At 41.8% G+C, this 24655-nt stretch overlaps 1 protein-coding gene across 1 annotated transcript; it reads right to left on the reverse strand.

The window, feature by feature from the left end:
• Positions 1–916: 916 nt before the first annotated feature.
• Positions 917–23924, reverse strand: RAB7B (RAB7B, member RAS oncogene family). The gene is made up of 6 exons (XM_048495846.1): positions 23708–23924; positions 14321–14382; positions 9873–9999; positions 8663–8878; positions 5358–5483; positions 917–2706 (listed from the first exon to the last, which is right to left on the reverse strand). The coding sequence occupies exons 2-6, from the start codon at positions 14371–14373 to the stop codon at positions 2626–2628; spliced, it is 603 nt and encodes a 200-aa protein (XP_048351803.1). The 5' UTR covers positions 14374–14382; positions 23708–23924; the 3' UTR covers positions 917–2625.
• Positions 23925–24655: the final 731 nt, after the last annotated feature.

Raw genomic sequence — 24655 nt, forward strand, 5'->3', positions numbered from 1 at the left:
CCATCTTGAGCAGAATCAGATGCTTCCATTTAAAACTGTTTGGAGTCATGAGAGCACTATGGCACCTCTGAACACCATGTTGAGAATCAGACTGTGCACTTCCTCCATCATCTGCATGTTCCCATACACACTCTGGCCCTACCCTTCCACTAAGGAACTCAGGTTAGTGTACACAATTCTCTTCTATGCTAACCTCTTAAGGTAGCCCAGGCTGTTTGTGAGTGGGCAAGATCACTCAGTGATCTCCATGTAAGAGGAAATCTGAACACTTCTGGTGTCTGTCAGATTGAATGGGCATTCCCTCTGGGTTTCAGTCTTGCTAATGCATGCTCTCCCACCCGGCACTTACCGTGTCCCTGGGCCTCCGGCGCGTCGCCGAGGCCTGGGGACACGCCCCCCTGCCCTGCGCCGCTGGACACAAAGCCCGAGACCTTCAGCTGATTTTGCCTCCAGGCACTGGTATTCAGAGGTTGGGCTTTCAAAGTAAGTGAGAAGCAGAATGGTTCACCATTACCTTCCTTTACAGAGTCTTCCTTTGTGGCATCCCTTACAAGTACTGACTTGTAAGCTTAGCTTCCAAGATTTGACAGGATTGGGCTACACCATTCCACTTTCCCTCCATGTGCAGAAGATTAGGTCAGCAAAAGCCAATATGTCATTTTAGAAACATCTACTACTATGTTCCCCTTCAGATTTTTTCTTAAACTGAAATGCCTCAAACAAGCCTTTTGCATGAGGAAGGTGTCTCAGAAAAGAATTTGGGTTTACATTCTGGCACAAATATTTTAACATTTGCTTGGACTCTACAATTAATTAACAATGGCTTCAGGCTTAAAATTAACAATGTTAATTAATTAATGAATTAAAATCACTCATAGCCTGCCATTCTCAGTGAGACTCAAGACAGATTACAAAATATAAAAAAACAATTTAATCAAACTACATAAAACATCCAATAAACAATGATTACGGGACTGGACAACAGTGTAGAAAAAGAACCCTGTCTAAGGCATGACATACCATAGTGCAACAGACTGCATATAGATTCCCTTATATTCCCTGTTCAATTATACCACACCTGTAATACTTTTATAAGAATACCCTGATAAACATTTTTGTTTTGCAAAGTTTGTGAATTGATAGAAGTGAAGGGGAAATACAGGCATTCACGGTGATGATGGAGCATATACATGGAGATATTCTCTGCACTTGCCCTCTGTCTACTCTAGCTCCCGCTGTTCTCCATAGGAGTATGTATGTCACTTCAGCTATTACCATTTTTCTTAAAGCCAGCAAAAAATGTGCTGGTGGCCCAGGGATGAGATCATGGTGAGTGTAAGGGAAGTGCCAGTAATGTAGGCAATGAGGTTTGGTGGGCAAACCTGCTTTAAATACAGTCTTGCCAGAAAGATCATGCCAAAGGAGGTTTTGGAAAGAACAGGGGAAAGCAGGGGAAACTGTATAAGTGAATTGGAGGAGGATGTCATGTGAATGCTCTTGGGGGGGGGGGGGACCTGCAATTTGAGATGCAAAACAGAGCAACACTGCTATGTAGAAGTGACCTCAGATTTAAAATAATGTTCTCAAAAATTCTTCTATAATATTTCTTATTGCCTTTGTAACTTTGAAGAATATCCCAGAGAAGTGGAAATTGTTCCCTTTTTACATATGAGGAAACTGAAGGTGGCATAATTTGTCCTGGTTGCATGTCATGTTTGTGAATTTAAATGTGCTGTTTGCCATTGCACAAACATGTGTGCATCTGAGAAGGTAATCTCCAGTATAGTGTTAGAAATGTGATGCATCAGTAACATGAATACTAGAAATGCTCTTCTCTGGTGTATGCGTAAGGTGGAACCAGGTTCCCGAGGAAAAACTGCAGACTTTAATAAGTGAATGTGCAAAATCTTGAATTTCTGAGAAGTTATACTGAAGAATGCAGACAATGGAACTGGACCCAAAGATTTTTAATTCTTCGGGTTGCACGCTAGCATTCAGGCAACTCTCTATTCTTTGAATAATATACATTTTAAAGATCTTTAACTGAATTGTCAGCTTCAGCCTCTCAGTAGTGTTACAAGTGAGTATGGTGAACCAACGTGAACATGGATACTTGTCAGAGTTGCAAAATCAGTTCAGATTATTTTCAAAGGAGGGGACTGAGAGGTTTACTTATGCCCCTTCGGGTTGTGCTGTTGGGCACTATGTAGGCAGTTCAAGCACCAAAAGTGTAGGCAGTCCAAGCACCTATGTGGAAACTGAAAAGAATTTGCCTGAATTGTTAACAGGCAACAATAAGAGATGGAAAACAGTAGTAACCAGAGATGAGAAAGACAGTCCTCAGTTTGGCAAATTAACAAGGTCATTTCATGGGTGTGCTTTGAAAGATGGTACTGAGCTTCAAAATGGCATCTCAGAATGCAACTGGAGCAGGAAGGATGACAGCTGTAATCCAGATACTTTAGGCTGGTTCCCATCTGCTTGTTTCAGTCATCACCTGCCATTTTCTTGTCTTTCCTGGGATGTGGTTGCTGTAAGTATTCTTCCCTCCTTGATTGGCGTGGGGATTTCCAACAACTGTGACTGTTCCCTGAGTGAAAAAACGCCATCTTTCCAACCAATATCTCAGCAGCATTTCTTTCTGGGCTCATCTTCAGGAATAAGTTTAATAGAATCTGTGAGATAGCTCTCAATGGTCCCTCGGTACTATAAGAAATATACAAACCAACATGAATTGAAGTCTAAAGTTCAAAGCATCCCAAAAGAGGAAAAGACAAAAAGTGACTTTCATCAGAAGTTTAACTAGGCCAGAAGCTGAACAGTGATCAGCCACTTGTGCCTTGAAAGGATCATAAGCAAGGCATGATGGGTATATTGTGCATCCATTTCAAGGGGCCATAACTGCTTGAAGTTTCAGCCCATTTTTCTCTACCCCTACCCCTACCCCTCCTCGCATAAATGACACTCAGCTGCACTCAACGTTTACTACTTCCTTCAGGATAATGAGCATGCTCTGAGCTTGGATCATTTGGGTAGGTGCATGGATGGGTCTTTATAGTTTACAAATCAATATTAACTGAAAAGTGGATTTTGTTACTATCATTTTGAAAGAAGAGTTCCATAAACATAGTTTGCCTTCATGTGTTTTTCAGTGTTATAAATGTATTTTCATTTTGCATGGATATTAAACTTTTAATGTCAAAAATTGCCTGGCACTTTTTGCCAATTTGCCTTGACAACAGAACAAATAAAATAAGGGAAGGTTTTCATTCAGCTTCACAGACTGACCAGAGGCCAGGGCAACGTCTTATTGCTGGAGGCAGTTATCTCACTCAACATTCTTCCAAATAAATCAAACCCAAAGAGAATACTTTTTTGGTTTCCATTTTCATTTGCTACATTAATAGAAATATACTTCAATTTCATGCTAATCCACTCATTTCTTTTACAGCGCCACATTGATTATCATCATTAATAGTCATTTACATTCAAAATCTGCTGTCATATGTTAGTGTTAATTCTTATTTCAACCCACCCCCCCCACCCCCCGATTTGAAAAGGCTTTCTCATGGTCTCTCAATTAAGCAGTAACCTGCAATGTTCAAAATGTGAAAATATACTTACACAAATATAAACACCTATTGTTGAAAGCTTTCACAACCGGATTCAACTGGTTGTGGTGGGTTTTCTGGGCTGTGTGGCCGTGGTCTGGTGATATGCACCTCTGAAGATGCCAGCCACAGATTCAGGTGAAATGTTAGGAACAAGATCCACCAGACCACGGCCACACAGTCTGAAAAACCCACCACAACCAGATAAACGCCTATCTTTATTCTTGTCATTCTGAGTAGACATGAACTGCATCCAAGTTAAAATCGTGGATGGAAATACACAAGCTAAAAAAAGGTGGTGGTGGAAAATGCTGTCCAAAATTACTAAATCACAAATTAGTGAAAAACAAAATGTTGTCTATATTGGATTTACTGAAATGACCACAAGAGGGCACTATAGGCTTCACATGTGATTTAAAGCAGTGGGTCTTAACCTTTCAGTTTACTGGCTCCAAAGCACTCAACATTATCATTGAATGCCCCCCTTTTTAATTAAAATATTTAGATGATAACTTTCCTGCTTTCCCTATGAGGAAAGTCTGAAGAATCTGGGAATTTTCAGGTTAGTAAGAGTTGACTCAGGGATGGACATATAGAAGTTTATAGAATTCTTCATGGAGTACTGAGAGTAAAGAGAACTTTTTCCCCTTTCCCAAAATACAAGAACTTGAGGGCATCCACTGAAATGGATGGGCAGTAAATTCAGGGTGGACAAAAGGAAATACCTCTTTATACTACAAGTGATTAAAATTTGGACTTTGCTGGCAGAGGATGTAGTGGTGGCTTTAAAAGGGATGGCTTTAAAAGGGAATTGGACAATTTCATGGAGTATCAGCCTTAGAATACCAGTGCCAGGAGGCCACTTCGGGGGAAAGCCTTGACTTCTATGTTCAGAGGAACTGGTTGGACATCTACTGAACTAGATGGACCATTGGTCTGATACAGCAGGGCCACATTCACCCAATTGTAGAGATCCTCTTGGAGCTCTTCACAATTGGCCTGGACTTCCCTTCAAAGAAGCTATGCTGATTATCCCTCAGCAGGCTTCATTCTTCTTTGTGGCTAATAATTCTATCTTTGATTACAGTTTCTGGGAAAAACATTAGAGTGACTGGCCAGTAAAAACGTCTGTATTCCCATAGGAACTTCTTTTTAAAAACTGGTGTAACATTTGCTACTGTCTAGTCTTCTAGTGCAGCAGCTGATTTTAGTGACAAGTTACATATAAAGATTAGAAGATCAACAATCTCATATTTGAGTTCCCTAAGAAACCTTGGATGTATGCCATCAGGACTTGGAAACTTACTGGTTTTTAATTTTCCCACCATGTCTAGAACTTTATTGCTCAAACTGATCCAGTTCTTTAGACTCCCTTCCTGAAAATAGTGGCTGTGGCATGGGTATTATAGACCACACTTTTAATAGTGAACACAGGGACAAGGAATTCACTTAGCTTTTCTGCCACCTCTCCATCTTTCTTTGCTCAATACAGTAGCAATTTGTTGCTATAGACACATATATTGCTTAAAGCTATAGAGATATGTTAATTATCAGTCTTTTTAAAGAAATGTGAAAATATCCCTCGTTGTCAGAGAAGGGAAATAGTGGCTATGGGGGGCTGGGACAAGAAAATTCAGAGGAAATTAATGAATGGATGTTCCGTTTCAATGAAAGGGACATGGGTAATCATCTTCATGTGGATGCAGGCAAGAAATGCTATTGCTCACAGTTACCAGTGCTACCTACCCTTGAGAGTGCTTGCTTTGATAAAGTCTCAAAGGCTTGCACAACATTGATATCATCTTTGGCACTAACTTCGAAGTAGGCAATGTTCTTCTTCACACACCATAATGTAGCTTCCTCCTTGGATACCTGTCAGACAAGAAAAAAATAATTTGGTCAGGTGACTGCTGTAAACAGTGAACTTTAGCTACTTCAGTTTCTACTGCTTTCATAAACTGTCATTCTGTTTGGCCAAATTGTTTAAAACTTCAGCTTTATCTGAAACTTTTTTCCTGATATGTGTTATTAGGGGATTCCTATATCTGATGCTCTCAGCAGCTCTTCCTGATCATGGATAAGTTCTAAAGCTGCTGGGGGAAAATCTGTATTTTCTTGCTGACTAATCCTTATCTGTGAATTGGGTCATCAGTTCTGCACATCAAATTGGCATTTCTGCATTTCTGCACTTTACTCCCTATAGTTGGGTATCTCAACTCTTTCTGTGATAGCCTAAAAAAGGGCACTTACTAGCCAATCTGAACAGTAAGATGTCAGTCTACCCGAAGTCCAGCTAGAAGAAGTTGCTCAGAAGAAGGTCAGCAGGAGTTATTTACAATTATTATTTTCATTGCTATTTATGCTTGGGTAATATCGCTCTGCCCTCCCTATTCTGTCATTGGTGCTGGTCCGGGAAATTATGTCAGTGCAAGGGCAAAACTCACTCAGTTCCTGCTTCTCAATGCAGCCCCCACCAGACCACATGTTCTTTTCCCCAGGTAGATTCCATAGCTTCCAACAGCAGCAAAACTGCTTAGGAGGTTGCTCTAGAAGGGCAGGAAAAACTGAGTCCGTGGTGTCATTACTATCACATATCACTGGATCCATGTCAATGTTCCCACCCCCCATCCTCACAGAACGTAAGGAAAACTAGCCCCGCCATGTTCATAGTAATCAAAGGGGATTTTTTTCAGAAACACTGAAGTAAAAGGGTGAAAACGACCTTGAAAAATCTATAAGATGAATACTTGGGTAGGAAGAACTAGGTACGTCAGATGGGTGGTGTTTGGAGCATTATCATTTGGTGAGTTGACATGCATTTTTAAAAATCAGAAATATTCCTATATAAAGAAGCTCCCATTTTTTAGATGGGAGTGTCCCAAATCCGAAAACCTGGGTTTTGAAAATTTTCTTAGGTATGGCAGTATGTTTACTGTCTGTATGCCCCTTTCTGAGAGCACATGTGGGGAATAACTATTTTTAAAAATGGCAAACTGGATTTCTGAAGGCATCTGCACCTCTAATGAACAGGAGGAATACACAGCCTCTGAAGGGGTAAAGACAAAGATACACAATGGTGCCAGTATGTGGGTCTTAGGCACCAGTAAAGCTGCCTTCTGGCATACTGTCTCACATAGCAGCCAACCAGCTTCCCTGGAGGGCCAAATAACCAGGTCATAGGGGCTGATGCCCTTCCTTGATGCTGCCTCCTGGCCCTGGTATTGACAGCTTTGTTGCTTCTGAAGATGAAGGCAATTTTCTCTTACCATGATTTCTTCTCTAGGAATCTGTCTAATCCCTTTTTAAAGCTATCTTTGCTTGTGACCTCATTACCTCCAGTGGCAGTGAATTCCAGTTTAATTACTCACTGAGTATAGAAGTTTTTCCTTACTTGAACCTATTTCCAGTTGGGTTCTCTTGAGTTCTAGTATTATAGAAGATAGTGTAAGAGCTCTATCTGTCCACTTTTTAAATATCCCATGCAGAATTTTATAAACTTCTACTATACTTCCTCTTAGCTGTCATTTTTCTAGACCGAAATGTCCCAAACTATTCAGTTAGGAGAGAGCAGCAGTCTTTGTTTCACTAGTCAAGTAATCTTGGAAGATGTGGAACACTCAGATTTTCAGGAGCTCTGGATGGTTCTCAGCATCTACTATCAGGACAGGGCCTATCTCTTCATCATATCTGGCTATGATAATCTATAGTCTTAATTATGTTACCCACATGAACAAAATTTTGTTCCTTACCAGCAAGCAAATGAATACAGGAGCAGCCAGAGAATGTATTTAGCCAGCACTATACATCAGTATTTTCATTATGACCTGAGAAGTTGTTGAAGAATATGGTGATGGTTGTTGTGGGTTTTCTGGACTGTGTGGCTGTGGTCTGGTAGTTTTGAAGAAGAACAAGAGAAGTTTGGATTTATACCCCACCATTCTCTCCTGTAAGGAGACTCAAGGCAGCTTACAAACTCCTTTCCCTTCCTCTTCCCGCAACAGACACCTTGTGAGGTAGGTGGGGCAGAGAAAATTCTGAAGAACTGTGACTAGCCCAAGGTCACCCAGCAGGCTCTATGTGTTGGAGTGTGGAAAAAATCCAGTTCACCAGATAAAAATCCACTGCTCATGTGGAAGAGTGGAGAATCAAATTTGGTTCTCCAGATTAAAGTCCACTGCTCTTAACCATTACACCCCACTGGCTCTCTTAACATTTTGCCTGCTTCTAACATTTTGCCTGCATCTATGGCTGGCATCTTCAGGGACATGCCACAGAAGATGTGTTTCTCTCTGTGGGGCACTGTGAAAGAATTTGACAATACAATATGGTGATTTTTTTAAGTCACTCAGAAACTTGTACTCGACACTATTATATTGAAAAGTTCTTATTCTTCTTGCTGGTTTTTGATTGCTGTTGCTCCTGAAGAGTCCTACTCTGTTAGTAAGTTAAGACTGTTCATGCAAGCTTTCTGCATAACTTTTGTAAATTGCTCCCTGTAATGTGATCCATATTTTCTGTTGTAGACTGGATCGTCTTTAGTTGAATGGACATTTAATTTTCTAAAGATGTAAATATGAGAATATAATTCTTTATTATTTTAAAATAAAAACAATTCAAATTTAGGACCTTCCAGTTAGTAGGTCTGTTCTTGGTTTACTGCTGAATACTTGCCCTGTAAGTGTGTTTCTGTGTGTCAGGATGTATTGAAAAGCAGAGTAATAGGACTGTGTTCCACGTGCAGGTCATACTAAATCCTAGTCTGGCAACTGGAATAGCAAACATCAGAATGGAGATCCTCCCAGTTCTTGTGTAGCTTTTCAGATTCAGCCTACCTGATCTCTGAAAAACCTCTGGCCTTAATCTATAGAAGTTAGTTACATTTATATTCCTTCAAAATCAATGGTATAGGGATATATGAAGCAATGGGGGAATGTGAAAGCCTCCTATTCTTCATATAGTGTTATAACTTGAGTCTGATCCTTATCTGCAGTTTCCAAGTAAGTTTATATCCTGCACCTTTCCACCACTCCTCTCATACCTTCTTTTCTTACCTCTCGTTTCTTCAAATCAATTTTATTCCCCAGAACAACCATAGGGAAGTTTTGTTCTGTAGGAGTGACCTTCTGCAGAAAATCTTTCCTCCAATAATTCAAGGACTCAAAAGAATCCTTGTCTGTGACATCAAAGGCCAGCACACAGGCATCTGCGCCTTTGTAAAATGTTGATACCATGGACCGGAACCGTTCTTGTCCTCCTGTGTCCCAAATCTAAAAGGAGAGTGAACATACACACATTAGCAACTTCAGGACCACAACAGATGAGCCATCAAGAAGGCAAAGCGATACAATTCTAGGCCTGAACACACTGTGCTTTGTAAATATTGAGACCCAACAAACTTCCGTATCTTCCGTAGCTGTGACAGCCACTACAGAGGATCATGGCTGGAGGACCTTTCATGACCTTGCCTTTGGTCGTATTTCTGGCAAAGAAGCAGACCCCCCAATGTCTTCTTGCCTGCTGTTAACATTTTCCAAGATTTATGATGACACTGAGAGAAGATTGGAGCAAAGTGGTCAGTATCACAGAACATAAGAAAGGAAAAGATTTTATTGTTCTTCTTCCTGCACCATGATAAAACTAGCAAAAAAGGATATGTGAGCAGTAGTGGGTATCACTTTGCTGGTGGAAGGGGGAAACATGAGGATTGAGAAGGATTTCTAGCTACTGGAACCGGGAAGGCGGTGATATTGAAACTAACAGGAGAACCTTATTAAGAAGACAGTACAGGAACTGGTTTAAAGGTTAAATTGGCAGATTGAATCAACTGTGGAGAGATTTGCAAAGACGCTGGGACAGTTGTACTCCAGAGAGACTATCATAGTGAAACCCCAGACCAATCAAACCAAAGACCAATCAAAATGACACAACACATTGCACAAGTTATTAAAAACCATGTTGTGCTGTTTTGGTTGATCTTAATAAAAGCTATTCAGAGGTGTAGATCCAAGGAGACGAGGGTGCGTGACGCACTGGGTGCCCCCCCCGTAGGGGTGTGGCGAGGGCATTCCGGGGGCATGGCATGCCAGTGCACCAGGCGCTTTCCCCCCTTCCTACACTTCTGAAGCTATTACATGGATTTGGGGTTTTGTATCTCACAATAGCTGCCTTTGAGAAGGGTCCTCATGGCTGAGCAAAGTGCAGCCAGGCCAGAGTCTTTTGCATAGTCGTGGGGCAGGAAGTCTAACATGAGTTTCATCTCACCTGCAGCTTCAGGGTGGTATTGTCCACCACCACCATCTTAGACAAGACACTGGCTCCTAGGGTAGTTTGATAATCTTCATGAAATGTTTTGTGAACATATCGAAGTAGGAGAGAGGTTTTGCCTACACTAATGAAAGAAGAAACATATAAGTTATATACATAGTATTTTTAGGTTGTTCAAACTGCACCGAAAAATGTACATGCATTCATCCTAAGTCAAACAGATGAAGAAGGCAAGGCTGTCTTTTACTTAACATAGCCCCTTTATATACCTAATAATTGTTGGAGAAGTGGTGAACACACTGATTAAAAGGGCAAACGGTAAATATTTATTAGGAAGTAGGATAGGAAAGAGAGAAGGATAGCATGCTGCTATCTTGCTAGCAAGGAAGAGTCTCTTTTTTATCTTCCAAGAAGAAGCAGGATATCAGTCTAAGGACAGACAAGAGGTGACATGAAAGGATGGAGGAATCTTTACAGCCCTCTCTAGGTGACCATTTGCCCACCCCTTACTGGATCTTCTTCTCAGTTCCTTTGCACATTAGACATTGCTACATCCAACAATAATTGTAAATCTTCATTTTGCAATCTGAAATATATATATATTAACAGCATGGTGGGTGACCTTGGGCCAGTCACAGTTCTTTCAGAACTCTCTTAGCTCACACAGAGGCAGTACATGACAAACCACCTCCAAACATCTCTTGCCTTGAAAACCCTATGGGGTTCCCGTAAGTCAGCTGTGACTCGACAGCACTTTCCACCACCACAGTAGCATATATATGCCAATGTTGTTCAGTTAAAATTTGTGCACAGTTTGGTTTTTCCACACAGCTTTGATTCTGCCTATGCTGATATAATTTTATATGACCAGTTCTTTAGCTGTTTGATCTGGACAGCTTTCAGTCACATTTTTTTCTTCTGGAATGTTTTGAAGGAGTCTTCAGTTGCATCTAAAAATATTACTTTCTATGGCACTACCACTGCCATGATTTGTCCTTTCTGTGCCCAGCAAGTACCACCATAACTTCAAGTATTATAAAGTGTACACTTCTTGGGGTGCTGTGTGGTTGGCATCTTCAGAGGATCTCCTCTGAAGATGCCAACCACAGATGCAGGTGAAACGTCAGGAGAGAATGCTGCTAGAACACGGCCATATACCCCGGAAACCACACAGCACCCCAGTGATTCTGGCCGTGAAAGCCTTTGACAATACATTGTACACTTCTTACTTGTCAGAAATGTTTTCATCCCAAAATTTGTATGATAATTATTCTGTTTAAGTTATATCTGCCTCAGTATTATTATTATTATTATTATTATTATTATTATTATTATTATTATTATTATTATTATTATTATTATTATTATTATATTGATACAAAACAGTTATACACAGCAAACAAGATCAATATGCTGGATTTTGTATTACATCACACGTCGGACACTTCCCAAGCATCTAGGACTGTGTGATGTATCGACAAATAATGCATGCAGAGCCGAGTTGGGTGGCCTTTTGCAGCTGACATATGGTGATTTTGTCAGCGTCGATTGTTTTTAAGTGCCGATCAAGATCTTTAGGCACTGCACCCAGTGTGCCGATCACCACTGGGACCACCTTTACTGGTTTGTGCCAGAGTCTTTGTAGTTCAATCCTTAAATCCTCGTATCGTGTAAGTTTTTCCAGTTGCTTATCATCAATCCTTCTGTCACCAGGAATTGCAACATCAACTATCCACACTTTCTTTTTTTCCACAATCGTGAGGTCAGGAGTATTGTGTTCCAAAACTTTGTCAGTCTGAATTCGGAAGTCCCAGAGTAGTTTTACATGTTCATTTTCAGTGACTTTTTCAGGTTTGTGATTCCACCAGTTCTTTGTCACAGGCAGGTGGTAATTCTGACACAAGTTCCAGTGAATCATCTGAGCAACAGTATTATGCCTCTGCTTGTAGTTCGTCTGCGCGATCTTCTTGCAGCAGCTAAGTATGTGATCTATTGTTTCATCTGCTTCCTTGCAGAGTCCGCACTTGGGATCTGTAGTCAACTTTTCAATTCTGGCTTTGATGGCGTTTGTTCGAGTTGCTTGTTCTTGAGCTGCAAGAATCAAGCTGTCAGTCTCCTTTTTCAAAGTTCCATTTGTGAGCCACAACCAGGTTTTTTCCTTGTCAATTTTGTCCTCAATTTTTTCTAGGATCTGTCCATGGAGAGCCTTCTTTTGCCAGTTTTCTCTTCTGCTTTGCAGTGTATTTTTCATGGTATTCACTCTTTGTCTTTTGCACTTTGAGCTGTTTTCTGCTGTTGACTTCCATCAATGTTGGTTCTTCACTGTTTTTCACATAATCTGCCAGTGCATGTTTCTCTTCTTCCACCGCTTGTTCTAATTTGCAGAAGCCCTCTACCTCCTGATTTTCTGGGTAGAGTAAAGTCTGTCAACATCACTCACGCTGGTGTAATGAGTAGTGGATTGTCATCAGTTTTCTTGTTTTTCTGTCCAGATCATCCAGCTCTGCTTGTGTCCAGTTCACAATTCCAGCAGTGTATCTGATGACGGTATGGCCCAGGTGTTGATAGCCTTGATCATTATTCCCTCACCAAGCGTTTAATTTGCTCTTCAAAATTTTTCTGACCCTTTGGACATATTCTCTGTTGACCACATTTTTCACATGTCCATGCTTGATGTTGTCCAGCTGTAGTATTCCCAGGTATTTATAGGATTCAGGTTGATTGCACTTTATGGTTTTTCCATTAGGCATCTCTATGCCCTTACTGTCAGTAATTTTCCCTTTCTTCAATGCCACTGTGGCACATTTGTCCAAGCCGAACTCCATACTAATGTCATTGCTGAAGATTCTGACTGTGTTGGTCAGTGACTGAATTTCAGTTTCTGATTTTCCATAAAGCTTTAGATCATCCATGTACAGCAAGTGGGGAAGTTTTAGTCAATTTCTTGCAGTTTGATAGCCCAGGTTTGTTTTTTGTAGAATTGTTGACAGTGGGATCATTGCAATGATGAACAACAATGGTGACAGTGAGTCACCCTGGAAAATTCCTCTCTTGATGTTGACAGTTCCGTAGCTTTGGTTGCCCATGAACAACTCAGTTTTCCAGTGTTTCATTGCATTTTGAGTAAACTTGGTAATATTTTCATTTTGAGTAAACTTGGTATTATTATTATTATTATTATTATTATTATTATTATTATTATTATTATTATTATTATTATTATTATTAGTGCCTTTTGAAGGGTTTGACAAAAAAGGCTTTAAATTACAGGCTTCCTTCACCTTCTGGGAAGTGTAACGGGCTGAGGGAAAGTGCTTCTTATCACCAAACACTACCTATTAGAAGCAGCTCAGTCCCTGAGGTGAAAAAAGCACAAAAAATCTCAGAAGTCTGGTCAGTGGGTGGTTTCACTGCGTGGGTGATATTGGAAGATGGGATGGGTCCATTGCTGGGGCAATGACTGGTGGTGGGAGAATAACTGGAACTGTGGGACAAGATGTGGGACAAGAAGCTATGGAAATCCCACACTTACCCAAATATGCTTTTAAGGCAATTGTTCAGAACTGATCATACTGAAGTAAATTTGGAGAAACCCACATCAGATTCAGGGGAGACCCAGAAGGTCAGTGGAAGTTCAATAGTGTCATGTGGAAGCAAAAATAAAACAGCTGCAGCCAGTGGTGGGATCCAAAAATTTTAATAACAGGTTCCGATGGTGGTGGGATTCAAACAGTGGCGCCGCCGCACACATGCACCTCCAGTCCCTGTTGGGCAGGGAGGTTGATTTAGTAACCCCTTCTTGGCACTGAGAACTGGTTGGATCCCACCTCTGGCTGCAGCTTGGGAAGGGGGCACAGAGCAAGCGTTTCCTGCAGAAGCAACCATAGTATGAGGTGAGTTTTAAGACAGAGTTGGTTGTCATAACTATGATTGTCTAATGGAGGAACTACCAATTACACATGAAAAATAATAGGTCCTTGCCAGCTAATGGAAATGCAGGTTTAGATGGCATTTGTAGGGAAAAACTTGCAGATTGGAAGCTGGAAGCTGAATTCCAATCTTACCTGCCAATTTTCCCCTCTAATCTCTTCTTCCCTATTCCCAAATGTGTTTATTTCTGGTCCCAGAGCCCAGTTGAGGAAAAAAAAATGAGGGTTACAAGTTAGTAAGGGAGAAAGGAAACTTTCAATACTACTGGTTGTGGTGGGTTTTCTGGGTTGTGCGGCCGTGGTCTGGTAGATCTTGTTCCTAACGTTTCGCTTGCATCTATGGCTGGCAACTTCAGAGGAGTATCACAGAGAGAAGTTTGTTACACACTGTGTCCAGTGAGAAGGGAATCTCATTATTATTATGTAAGAATCATTAACTGGATTATCAACCTACAGGCAAAACTGTTATGGCAGTGATGGACTCTTCAAACTCTGAAAGCAAAGAATACTGCTTACCCTAGAGCTCCAATTATAATGATTTTCAAATCCACTTTCTTGCTTGCATTCATGAATGGAACCTAAATGAGGGGAGATGAAATATAGTAATTAATTCCTAATATCTTCAGCAAGTAAGGTGACAAAAACTCTCCTCCGTGTTCTGGTGTAGTGGTTAAGAGCAGATGGACTCTAATCTAAAGACTCTAATCTATTCCCCACTCCTCCATGAGCGGCAGACTTTTATCTTGTGACCCAGATTTGTTTTCCCAGATTTGCAGGTGATCTTGGGCTAGTCATAGTTCTTTGGAACTCTCTCAGCCTTACCTATCTCACAAGGTATCTGTTGTGGGAAGGGAAAGGAGTTTGTAAGCTGCCCTGAGTCTCCTTATAGGTGAGAAAGGCAGGATATAAATCTAAACTCTTCTTCTAATTCATAGCATAAAATACATTGTATGTGGGGCCAAAGAGTTGTCTATGGCCCACCAGGCCTCACCCCTTCAAGGATTCACAAAGCATCACAGGTATCTCCTTTGGTGATTCATATGCTAGGTGGGCCATAAGCTAGAAGTGCTCAATTTGTGAACAAGATAGTGCATCAGCAATATTGCTAGTTATCCCAGGAACTTGGAATGCTGTGAAAAGGGTGTTAAACTTCAGGCATTGGAGTACAAAGGCCCAGACTAGTGACATGACCCTAGAGGATTTAGAAAACAATGTGTTAACAGTATGGAAAACAGCCCTATTGCTTTACCTAAAACATAGTGAATGGTTGACTAGGTCAAATGTAGAAGGGAAGAATGGTTGGCTCTGGCCAGATGTAGATGGGAAGAAGAATCCCTAGAAAGTAAGATCTGTAACAATTGTGTTGTGCATGCTAGCAATTGCTCTGCACACCACTGTGTGAGGGTACTGAGTCTATGTACCAAGCCAGTGTGAAACCTTGAGTGAAACTGAACAAGCCATTAAACAGTATCTTGAAGTAAAAAGGGAACTGTACAACATCTAAGAAACTATAAATCTAAGCTGAATTGAACTGTAACTAAGGCAGATTCCGCATGGGCCAAAAACAGCAGTGTGAAAACGTTGTGAAAACAGTGTAAACTCTTTTATACCGTTTTAAACCATTTTACACCATTTTCAAACCATTTTCACGTTGCTGTTTTTGGCCCATGCGGAATCAGCCTTAGAACTTAAACTGATCAAACTTATTTGAACTTGTGCCTGAAAACACATAGCAAGTGGGGTTGAACCACCTGGCACTGGAGGCTGCACAATTGGGCAGTGAGCAATTAGGTGTCCACTACAAGACCTCTCCCCCTCCTGCACAGATAAGCTAACCTCAAGGGATGTTACCTTTTATAGTCTAACAAACATCTTATAGACATTGTCAGTGCAAAAATCAACTGGATGCTGGCACCATCTGTTGTTGCTGTTTCATGGATTTCCACATTGTAGTTTGTGGTAGATCCTGCCTCAGACCTCACGCTGACTTTCACATAAGTCTAAGCATGCCTGATTATAGACGGCCTTTGTACTAAGGTGTTCTAAGACTGCAAGGCCCATGAAATGCTGAGCATCTGCCTCTGCACTACTGCTTGCTTTCTCCATCCCCCACCCCCAGCAATCCTTGCAATTGTGCTGTACTTTTCTCAGCAGTGAAATGAGAGAGGACTGGGAGCATCTCCTACACACAACTGACAAGGAGACCATTGTCACTAAAATGGCTTTCAACAAATCCCATTACTGTTGCTGCTGTATGAAAGACACAGCACCAAGAAAAAACATTTGGCCGGGACCATCTCCCTTATATCACTGCTACTTGTCTCCTTGTCTGCAACTGTAGTTTGTTTGCTAAAGCAATGGTTAGTGTCTTCTTTCTAACCAAAAAGTACATTTAAATTGCCCTAATAAAGACAAGTCTCAGTGCATGAGTGATGTAGAATTTGTGCAGTAGACACGGGAAATTCATAATTGTGACTAATTTCTAAGGAAGGAACTAAGATAAATTAAAAGAAATTATTTTGTCTTGGAACTTGCAGGAATAGTTAGGATTAACTGGCTGCATTTTCTGCTATTTTCTCTCACCAAATGCTTTTTTTGGCTTTTTGTGTGTGTTGCAAAAAGTTGTTTTGGTGTATGTTATTGAGGCTTTTAGAAATCTTCAGTAAATAATTGACTGTTGTGTAAGCACTTATATCGCAATCCTATGCAGAGTTACTCTGGTCTGAAATCAATAGGCTTAGACTGGGGTAAATCCCCAGGATTGCACAGCCAGTCTTTCCCACTCTATGGCTATCCCTCTGTCTTTGGTAGTGTGAATTTATAATTTATAATCTATATCAGTGATTCTCAACCTGTGGGTCACGACCCCTTTGGGGGTCAAACGACCCTTTCACAGGGGTTGCCGACTCTCTGCATCAGTGTTCTTCATCTGTAAAATGGATAAATGTTAGGGTTGGGGGTCACCACAACATGAGGAACTGTATTAAAGGGTCGCGGCATTAGGAAGGTTGAGAACCACTGATCTATATGTATTCCTGCATGGCCGGGGACTGAACTTGACGCCCCTTGTGGTCTCTTCCAACTTTTTGATTCTATGATTCTAAGAAGAGACTGTTTGGCAGAGACAACCAAGAGAATTTTTTTTTATCAGGTGGTAATTGTGAAGGCTTCTGGAGGAGAAGAATCAAAATGGGCTACAGGGAGTTGTTTTGGCTCATCTTCTCTCCTATTCATAGTCCAATTTGCAACCAGGATTGTGACATACCAATGAATGCCCCAGAGCATATCAGAAGAAGTATGCACGCACTCAAAAGCTTATACCAACAATAAAATGTTGTTGTTCTTAAAGGAGCCACTGGACTCAAACTTTTTTCTGCTACTTGAGACCAACATGGCTACCCACATGAATCTGTCCCAGAGAACGTACTTCATCCCTGAGAGTGCTATTTCTTGAGCTGCAGCCAGAGTTACTGTGCTTTTCTGAAGCTGGGGGTATGAAGGCTGCATGCATACAGGGGTAGCTCTACCTACTGGCATGTAGAATTTGGCTGGGCAAATTTAAATGAAACTCTGAGGTTTTACACATGGAGTTTTTCATTGGTTCTGGCCCCATAGTGCTTTGGTTTATCCTGTAATTTCTGTATGCAATCCTCTGCCTTTAGTTTTCACTTCTAGTTTTAAAAAAACCCTCAAGTTTTTGTTAAGACCCCTTTTACCACAATTTTGGAAGTTGATTTTGGATCAACTTTTCCCTGCTGTGTAAAGTTTCTATCAGTTTTCTTTGTCCCACCCACCTCCAGCCCCCTTTTCAATGACGGGACTGTTGTCATAATTAAACCACCCCCTCCCCCCCAACATTCTGAAGACTAGTGATTTCAGTTTTTTCAAAAAAGTCTTAAAATATTGATATGTTTCAGTAGTGTTGTAATGACAGTTTAAGCAGGTCCTCTGAATTCCCAGGCTTCTATTTTTTCTTTTTTAAAGGAAGTCTCTAGGCCCGTGGTGGCGAACCTTTGGCACTCCAGATGTTATGGACTACAATTCCCATCTTTTTTAAAAAAACGAAAACTGTAAATAAAAGGGTTCTCTGGTGCCACAGATAACAACAGCACTCTCTTTTGAAAATCCTCATTATCTAAGCCATATTCAGAAGAAATAAACTGACTCCACAATTGTAAAAATGCACAGGAAGGGCAGACATATGGAAGAACCCTGCCCAAACAAATTCCTAAGTTTGCATCAACTTTCAAGAAAATCAGAAATAGCTTGAGCATGTGGGAAAAGTCTCTGTTAACCACTAACCTTCAATTACAAACAACATGATGCATAACTACTGATATTGTACAGACATAAAAGACTGAGAGCCCAGCTTTGCTAGTCTCAAGACAAACAATTACATTACAAGCAGCTGAATCATTCATTTAGGATTTGGGCAGGGAAAAAGCCTCTTGATTACAGTGTTGGGAAATGCTCTCACTGTTAGAGGATATTGGGGAAAAAATTACCTTTGACATTATTATCTGACAGGGCTATAGTTTCAAAAATAACCATTACCAAAACCTGTGACACAGTTCAGATTTCATTCACCATCTTTCCAAAGTTACAGTAATTATCAGTGATGTACATTCATGTGACAAATTTCCTCCAAAGTTGCAGCTGTTGGCAAAGTAACTGTGATGCGTTAAAGGACCCACCTAATGGCAACCTGTATTACACCTTCACCCCTTTTATTTCAGTTAGTTTTGAAGACTGCTGGTAGTAGAGTATTGTTTGCCAAAGGATTGGGATGGGAAAAAACGGCTGCTGTGTAAGTGAGATTGGGAAAATCCAGACTTTCTTACTCATATGGCAGCTACCCTAGTTTTGCTGTGATTTTTCACAAAAGTTCACAAAGCATATTTGGAAAAGATCAGAGAAAAGGTAGGGGGAGCCCAGGAGATGTACAAATGTGCCATGATGTTGCAGGTAGCCAGGGGGAAAACCCAGTGCTCAGCAACTTTCAACCTGAAGCACTAACCCTTATCAAAAAGGTCTAGCACATTTATTATGAAAACTTATGCCGAGCGGTACTATTTTGTTAAGGCTGTATGTTGGGAACACTGGTAATCAGAAATAGGGAGGATCCCACCTCTTGTCTAAATTTAGTTTCCAAATCTTCCAGTGACTCAAAACACAGGAAATTAGGCCATGGGTTTAGCCATATAATGTAATCAGAAGGTGCTTTAATTATGAATCAATTAATATAGTTACTTCATATGCATAATGCTGACTTGTCATATTGTTCTTTCTTTTTGCATGGCTGCATAAGAATAAAGAATTCAGCTTCAAGAATGAATTTTTTATCAGTTCACCTATGAGAGTGCCCTCTAGTTGCAACTGACTTGCGGTAACCTCTGCAAGGGGCTTTCAAGGCAAATGAGAAGCAGGTGGCTTGCCATTTCTTTCCTCTGCAGCAACTACCTTGGTGGTCCCCCATCCAAGTAATGACCTTGCTTAGCTTCTGAGATATTCCCTCATTCACATCATCTCGAATAAATATGCATTATGATATATACAGCTTGGGTCTGGAGTCCCCAGCCTGTGGAACAGTCAGAGGCAAGTCATGAGTTTTCCTGTTTCTGTGTGCTGTGTGTTTTGTGACAGTGGTGATCATGGAGAAATTATTTTAGCCTTCACCCTCTGTTTTGTTTTCCTGATGTGAAATGGGAGGGGAGGGAATCGAAGGAACTTTTCCACATGCGCTACAGCTGCAATCTGAATTCGGCATTGGCTGCACAAGAATTAAGAACTTGCAACTCCAGGGTCATTTCTGCATGGTCCAAATATCCTGGGTTGAGCAAGGGAAATATCTCAGTTTGGCCAAGAAGTTTGCACGATTCCTGGTCGTAAAGTGGGTTTGTCCCATGATATTTCCCTCATCCCGGGATTTTCAAAAATTGCCAATTTGACGATTCTTTTCAAAAATTCCATGCTGAACCCCCTACCTTGCAAACAAGGTGGGAACAGAACCAGTTCATTTTTCTCGCCCAGCCACCTGATCTCCCTGCCCTGCTGTCTGCCCCCCTGATCTCCCCACCTGACATCATGTCAGTTTTCAACTCTGCTGAGCCGCCAAACTGTAGCCTGCCCTTCCCAAAACGTTCCCCCAAGCATGTTTTCTGCTCATGGTACCTACCGGGTGCCATTTCACCTGGGTTAATCAGGAGTGGAGTTCCAAAATGTCCTCGTTTTTTTCTGTACATGCACTGGTTGCTTGGAGTGCATAGCCAGGAGAAGTGCACTTTGGGCCAAAAGTTAGTGGGCATATCATGGGGGGGGGAAGTCTCTCGTTTTCCACAAAAATATGATAATGTGAGTTGGAATGTGATGTGATGCTGTGCCCCATTGTTTTTTGCTGCTGCTTGCCATGTTGAGGCCTGCGCCGAGCCCTATCCAGAACTGGAAAAAAGAGGGGCTTTGTTTTCCCCCAGTCGCTTTGGGTTAACCAATCAGAAGTGCAGCCTTTCAGTGGGAGTAGCAGTGGCCCAAAATGGACCTTGGGTGGGAAATGGCCAGTTTGAGTTCAGTGTTAAGGAGAGGGCGGCAGCAACTGTTGGTGTGTTTTTGAGCAATTGGCGTGCATGGACAACGATGGCTGGCACAAGTGGTGATGCTGTTGTTGGGGTCTACAAAGGTACCAGGGAGAGGTGCTGCCTGGAAGAAGGTGTTTATAAGAAGGTGGCTGCGGAAAAGAGGAGTTGGGGTCACAGCAGGACTGCTGTTGAATGCTGCACCAAGACCAAGACACTGCGGCAAGAATACAAACTGGAGTATTTCCTCCCAGCCTTCACTCAGTTCCTTCACAGAAATGGGCAGTCATGCAAAGGGAGAAACTGGATAAAATAGACCTGGATTGTAAGATACCTATTGTAACCCGGTATAATTGTGCCGTGCGGAAACAGCCCAGGCATGTGTATCCACAAACTTGTGCCTTCCAAGCCCACAAATTCCCTGTTTGTGTTAACATTGCTAAGAAATGTGCATGGGATCAGGTTCTTATTTATGAGTTTAACAAAATGCAGCCTGTCATGGGCATTTCCCCCACAGACAAAATATCCTGGGATAGACCCAGGATCATATATCCCAGAGTGTTTTTATCCCAGTTTCTCCCTTCGCACGGCTGCCTGTCTGTGTGTTCAGGCCAGGAGGAAGAACTCCAGTGAATTATGCACGAGCCCCTGGTTTATTTTCATTTCCCACATGAATGTTTACATTTACGTAGTTTATCTAGGTTCCGTTTTTCTGACATTCTGATTGGCCGCAGCTGAGGGGCGGGGAGAGCAGGCAGCCAAGCTGGAAAAATAAACTGGCCTGTCTCCCGTGGTGTTCGCATGGGAACGGGAGCGGTGCAGGCTTTTTCAAAAGAACCACCAATTTCATTGTTTTTTTAAAGCCGCAGGATAAGGGAAATCTCGCGGGGCAGCCCCGCGTTAGGCCCAGAAGCCATGCAGAAACTATGCCTGAACCGGAATGTTTCACCTCCTTATCCCAGGATGTTTTGTCCGTAGAAAAAACGCCATGAAACATTTGCCACAGAAGTTTTACCTACACTTTATGAAGTCTGTGTGTTTGTCAGGGAACAACATGAGGACATTGCATTACACGGGCAATGAGAGTTTTGTGTCTCCAAGATACCCCCTAGCGCTTTGTTTGTGATTAAAGCAGGCAGGAAGAAGCAGCTTTGACCTCTCCCCCTTGCTGTTTTTGCATCTACAGACCATTCCATGGAGTCCCTGTTGGCTCTGATGAAACTTACAAGCAGCCACGTAAGTGACATGATTGTTACAGTAGAGCCAATATTGGCTTCAGAGACAAAAGCTGTTTCTAAGGGTATGCACCATTTTTTCCCTGGTATTTTTCAGGTTTAATAGTCCTGGACATTTTTGAGCCCCCAACCCCCACCAAATTTCCATACTAGGGGTTTTTTTTAGAATTTGAATGGGAGGGGTCTATCAGTGACATATGTATAGCTTTTTTATGGGGTGGGGGCTCGGGGGTGGGGCTCAGGGGTCCATGCCCCCACCCACTCCTGGGAGTGTTGCGTGTGTGCGCACAGCAGAACTCAGGGAAGCCACCTGCACTGGCAGCCGGCATAGCACGCTTACAAGCTGCAAGTCAACTGGCTGGGGAAAGAAAGTCTCGCCTCTCAGCTCCCGTAAAGCAGGTTTTGAGCATAGGAGCTCTCGTGAGAGGCAAGACTTTCTTCCCCTGGCTGGCTGGCTTGCAGCTTGCAAGCATGTGTTGCCGGCTGCCTGTGCGAGTGGCTTCCCTTAGTTCTGCTGCACGCGGGCATGTGTGCCCCCCCCCATGCACTGGCCTCTCGTTGGGAGTGGGACTGATGCCTTTGCAGCATCGTTGCTCGGTTGCCCGGGCTCAGTGGGAAGCACAGCTGGGGCGTGAGGGGCGTGCAGCTGGGGTTCAGGAGCGCCCAGGTCCCCCACCGGACATGTAATGGGGGGGTTTAAACCCATGAAACCCCCTTACCTACATCCCTGGGGTCTATTAAACCTATACCCAAAAAATTCCAGCAGCCTTTGAACTCCACATGGGCTCAGAGGCAGCAACAGCACAGAGCTGAATCCTGGGCTTAGCCCAGACCCGCTGAGCGCAGCATTGAGCTCTGTGCTGCCTGCTTCCTCTGAGACCAGACAGCAGGTAAGTAAGTGGTAGACAGAGGCAGGGAGGGAGAGAGTTTTTTTAAATGGCGGCAGGCCCAAAGCAACTTTTCCTGCTCCCGTAAATCACCACCAGTTTTGGGGATAACCCCCCCTCCCCGAAATACCAATAAGGTATTTTTCTGGGGAGAGATTTGATTCAGCTTTGCAAATATGCACCCTAGCTGCTTCTACTTGCCTGCTTAGACTGCAAGCAGAAACAAACTAGTATGTGTCTGGGAGGCACATATCTCCCATCTCATTTGTGATGCAAAGTTCTTGTGTTGTTCTTCAACAAACAAGGATTTTATAATGTTCTAGTGGAGCCTCGCTGCTTGTTCCCCATTTTACTGATTCTTTAGCAGCAGCACAAGAAACTGCCCCTTTTACAGTCACTATTTTGCATGCCAGGAAAACAGTAATCCGTTTAAATTGTTCGTCAGCTTTGTTAATATCTCAAGCACATTGTTGGTAAAAGAGTTAGGGTTATTAGCTGCCTGAGTTTGCTACAAATGCTGTATATGAACTCAGTAAATTATTTTCTAATCTCCCACTGTAGTGGTGAAAACTGACAGAGAAGAAAAGAGGGAAACAGGTCACAAACTAACCCGTTCTATGTCACCTAAAATAGCCCAGGAACTGACTCAACAGATCTCTAAGCATGCAGAAAAGAGCAGTGTTTATTCTGATGCCTCGTCTGTGCTTGACCCGAAAAACCAGCTGGCAAAGTTTATCAATGAGACCATTTTTTGTCCATGAGCATTCTCCCAAAACATCTCAAAAAGAACAAAAAATCAGAGACTCCCAACAAGATAGCTCAGAAAACATTTGAATTACTGTGGGATCCTTTTGGGCTTGATTATCATTTTACTTCTACAGGAGCCCTCGTTTTGTTTTGCTGAAACAAAAAGCCAAATAAAAGTGAATGCTGCTTTTTCTCACCCACTGGCATATAATCTGGAGGGGGGGGGGGGGCTGCACCAACAGTTAGAGAACATAATGCTACTTGTACATTATCAGCCTATTCTGCTTTTGCTAAATCTGGAAATCTAACGATCTCCGTACGACCACCCCTTCATAGTTAGCAAGCTGGTTATTATTTGCCAGTCCTAGTTCCCTCCCTTGGGCTCTGCTGCAATCTACAGTTATTTATCACAGCTGTTTTGTTTCAGCAGCCAATTTGGGAGAAGTACAGCCGAAAGCTACTTACAGAGATTCTTCCGATGTGATCCCTTCTTGCTTTCCTGAAAGCTCTTGTGTGGAAAGTTGGCAAAGCAAACTCTGAGCAGCTCTTCTCTTGTGCGTTTGTTCCTGAGAGTTCTCAAAAAGAAAACAGCCTTCCTAAGGTCAGAAATTTAGGCAGAGTAGGATTCCACTTCATGGTAGACACTTAAAGCACAGATTTCCTTCACTATTTCTTTTATTTACCCAAGTATAGAGTGTGGGAGGGTTGCTTGAGAGGCTGTCGAATGATGACATCACCCACGCAGGGCTGAGATAGTAATTTTTTTATGCCCAGTAAGATTTCTGCTCTGTGCAAAGCCAAGAGGAAATACAGTAAGCATAATCACCCAGAACTGCATCCCACAGAGTTTACTTGGACTTCATTTTCCGGTATGTATATTCAGGAATCCAACTTTTCTTTAAAAAATCATTTTATTGGTTTTTTTTACAACTACAACAAAACTAACATAGAAAGGGGGGGGGGGAAGGTGACCCAACCACCCTATTTTCTACTTTCTCAACAAACATGTGTATTACATGAACAACATAGACTACATATAACTAATTGACTTCCTGCCCTTTCCCAGCTGTCAATCTTATCCATAACATTTTTCATGATTTATTCAACTTCAAGCCCAACCTAGGTCCCACTATTTTCCTTAAACCTTTTCTAATATATTACAATTTGAGGCAATTTAAAATAAATAAAAATGACATCTTATTCTCCTAACCTAATTTCCCATGGTCAAAGATTTTTAACATAATTTCCCCCTTCCCTCCCTTATCCCCCTTCTCTAAACCTTATATATGAGAAAAATGTTGTGTCAGATCAATTACTGATTTAACAAGAGGGAAAATAAATGGGTTTATTAGAGATAAATGATAAAAGGAATCTCAACATTTAAAAGAACTTACTTAGTTACTGTTGATCTTG

The sequence above is a fragment of the Sphaerodactylus townsendi genome, linkage group LG05 (assembly GCF_021028975.2).
Source record: "Sphaerodactylus townsendi isolate TG3544 linkage group LG05, MPM_Stown_v2.3, whole genome shotgun sequence".
Taxonomy (NCBI): domain Eukaryota; kingdom Metazoa; phylum Chordata; class Lepidosauria; order Squamata; family Sphaerodactylidae; genus Sphaerodactylus; species Sphaerodactylus townsendi.

Coding starts and splice junctions, on each gene's coding strand:
- RAB7B (XM_048495846.1), bottom strand. CDS start 14,373: ATGAATGCAAGCAAGAAAGTGGATTTGAAAATCATTATAATTGGAGCT. Junction 10,000..14,320: donor ATTATAATTGGAGCTCTAGG/GTAAGCAGTATT, acceptor TTCTTTCATTAG/TGTAGGCAAAACCTCTCTCC. Junction 2,707..5,357: donor CAAAGCAAGCACTCTCAAGG/GTAGGTAGCACT, acceptor TATTTCTTATAG/TACCGAGGGACCATTGAGAG.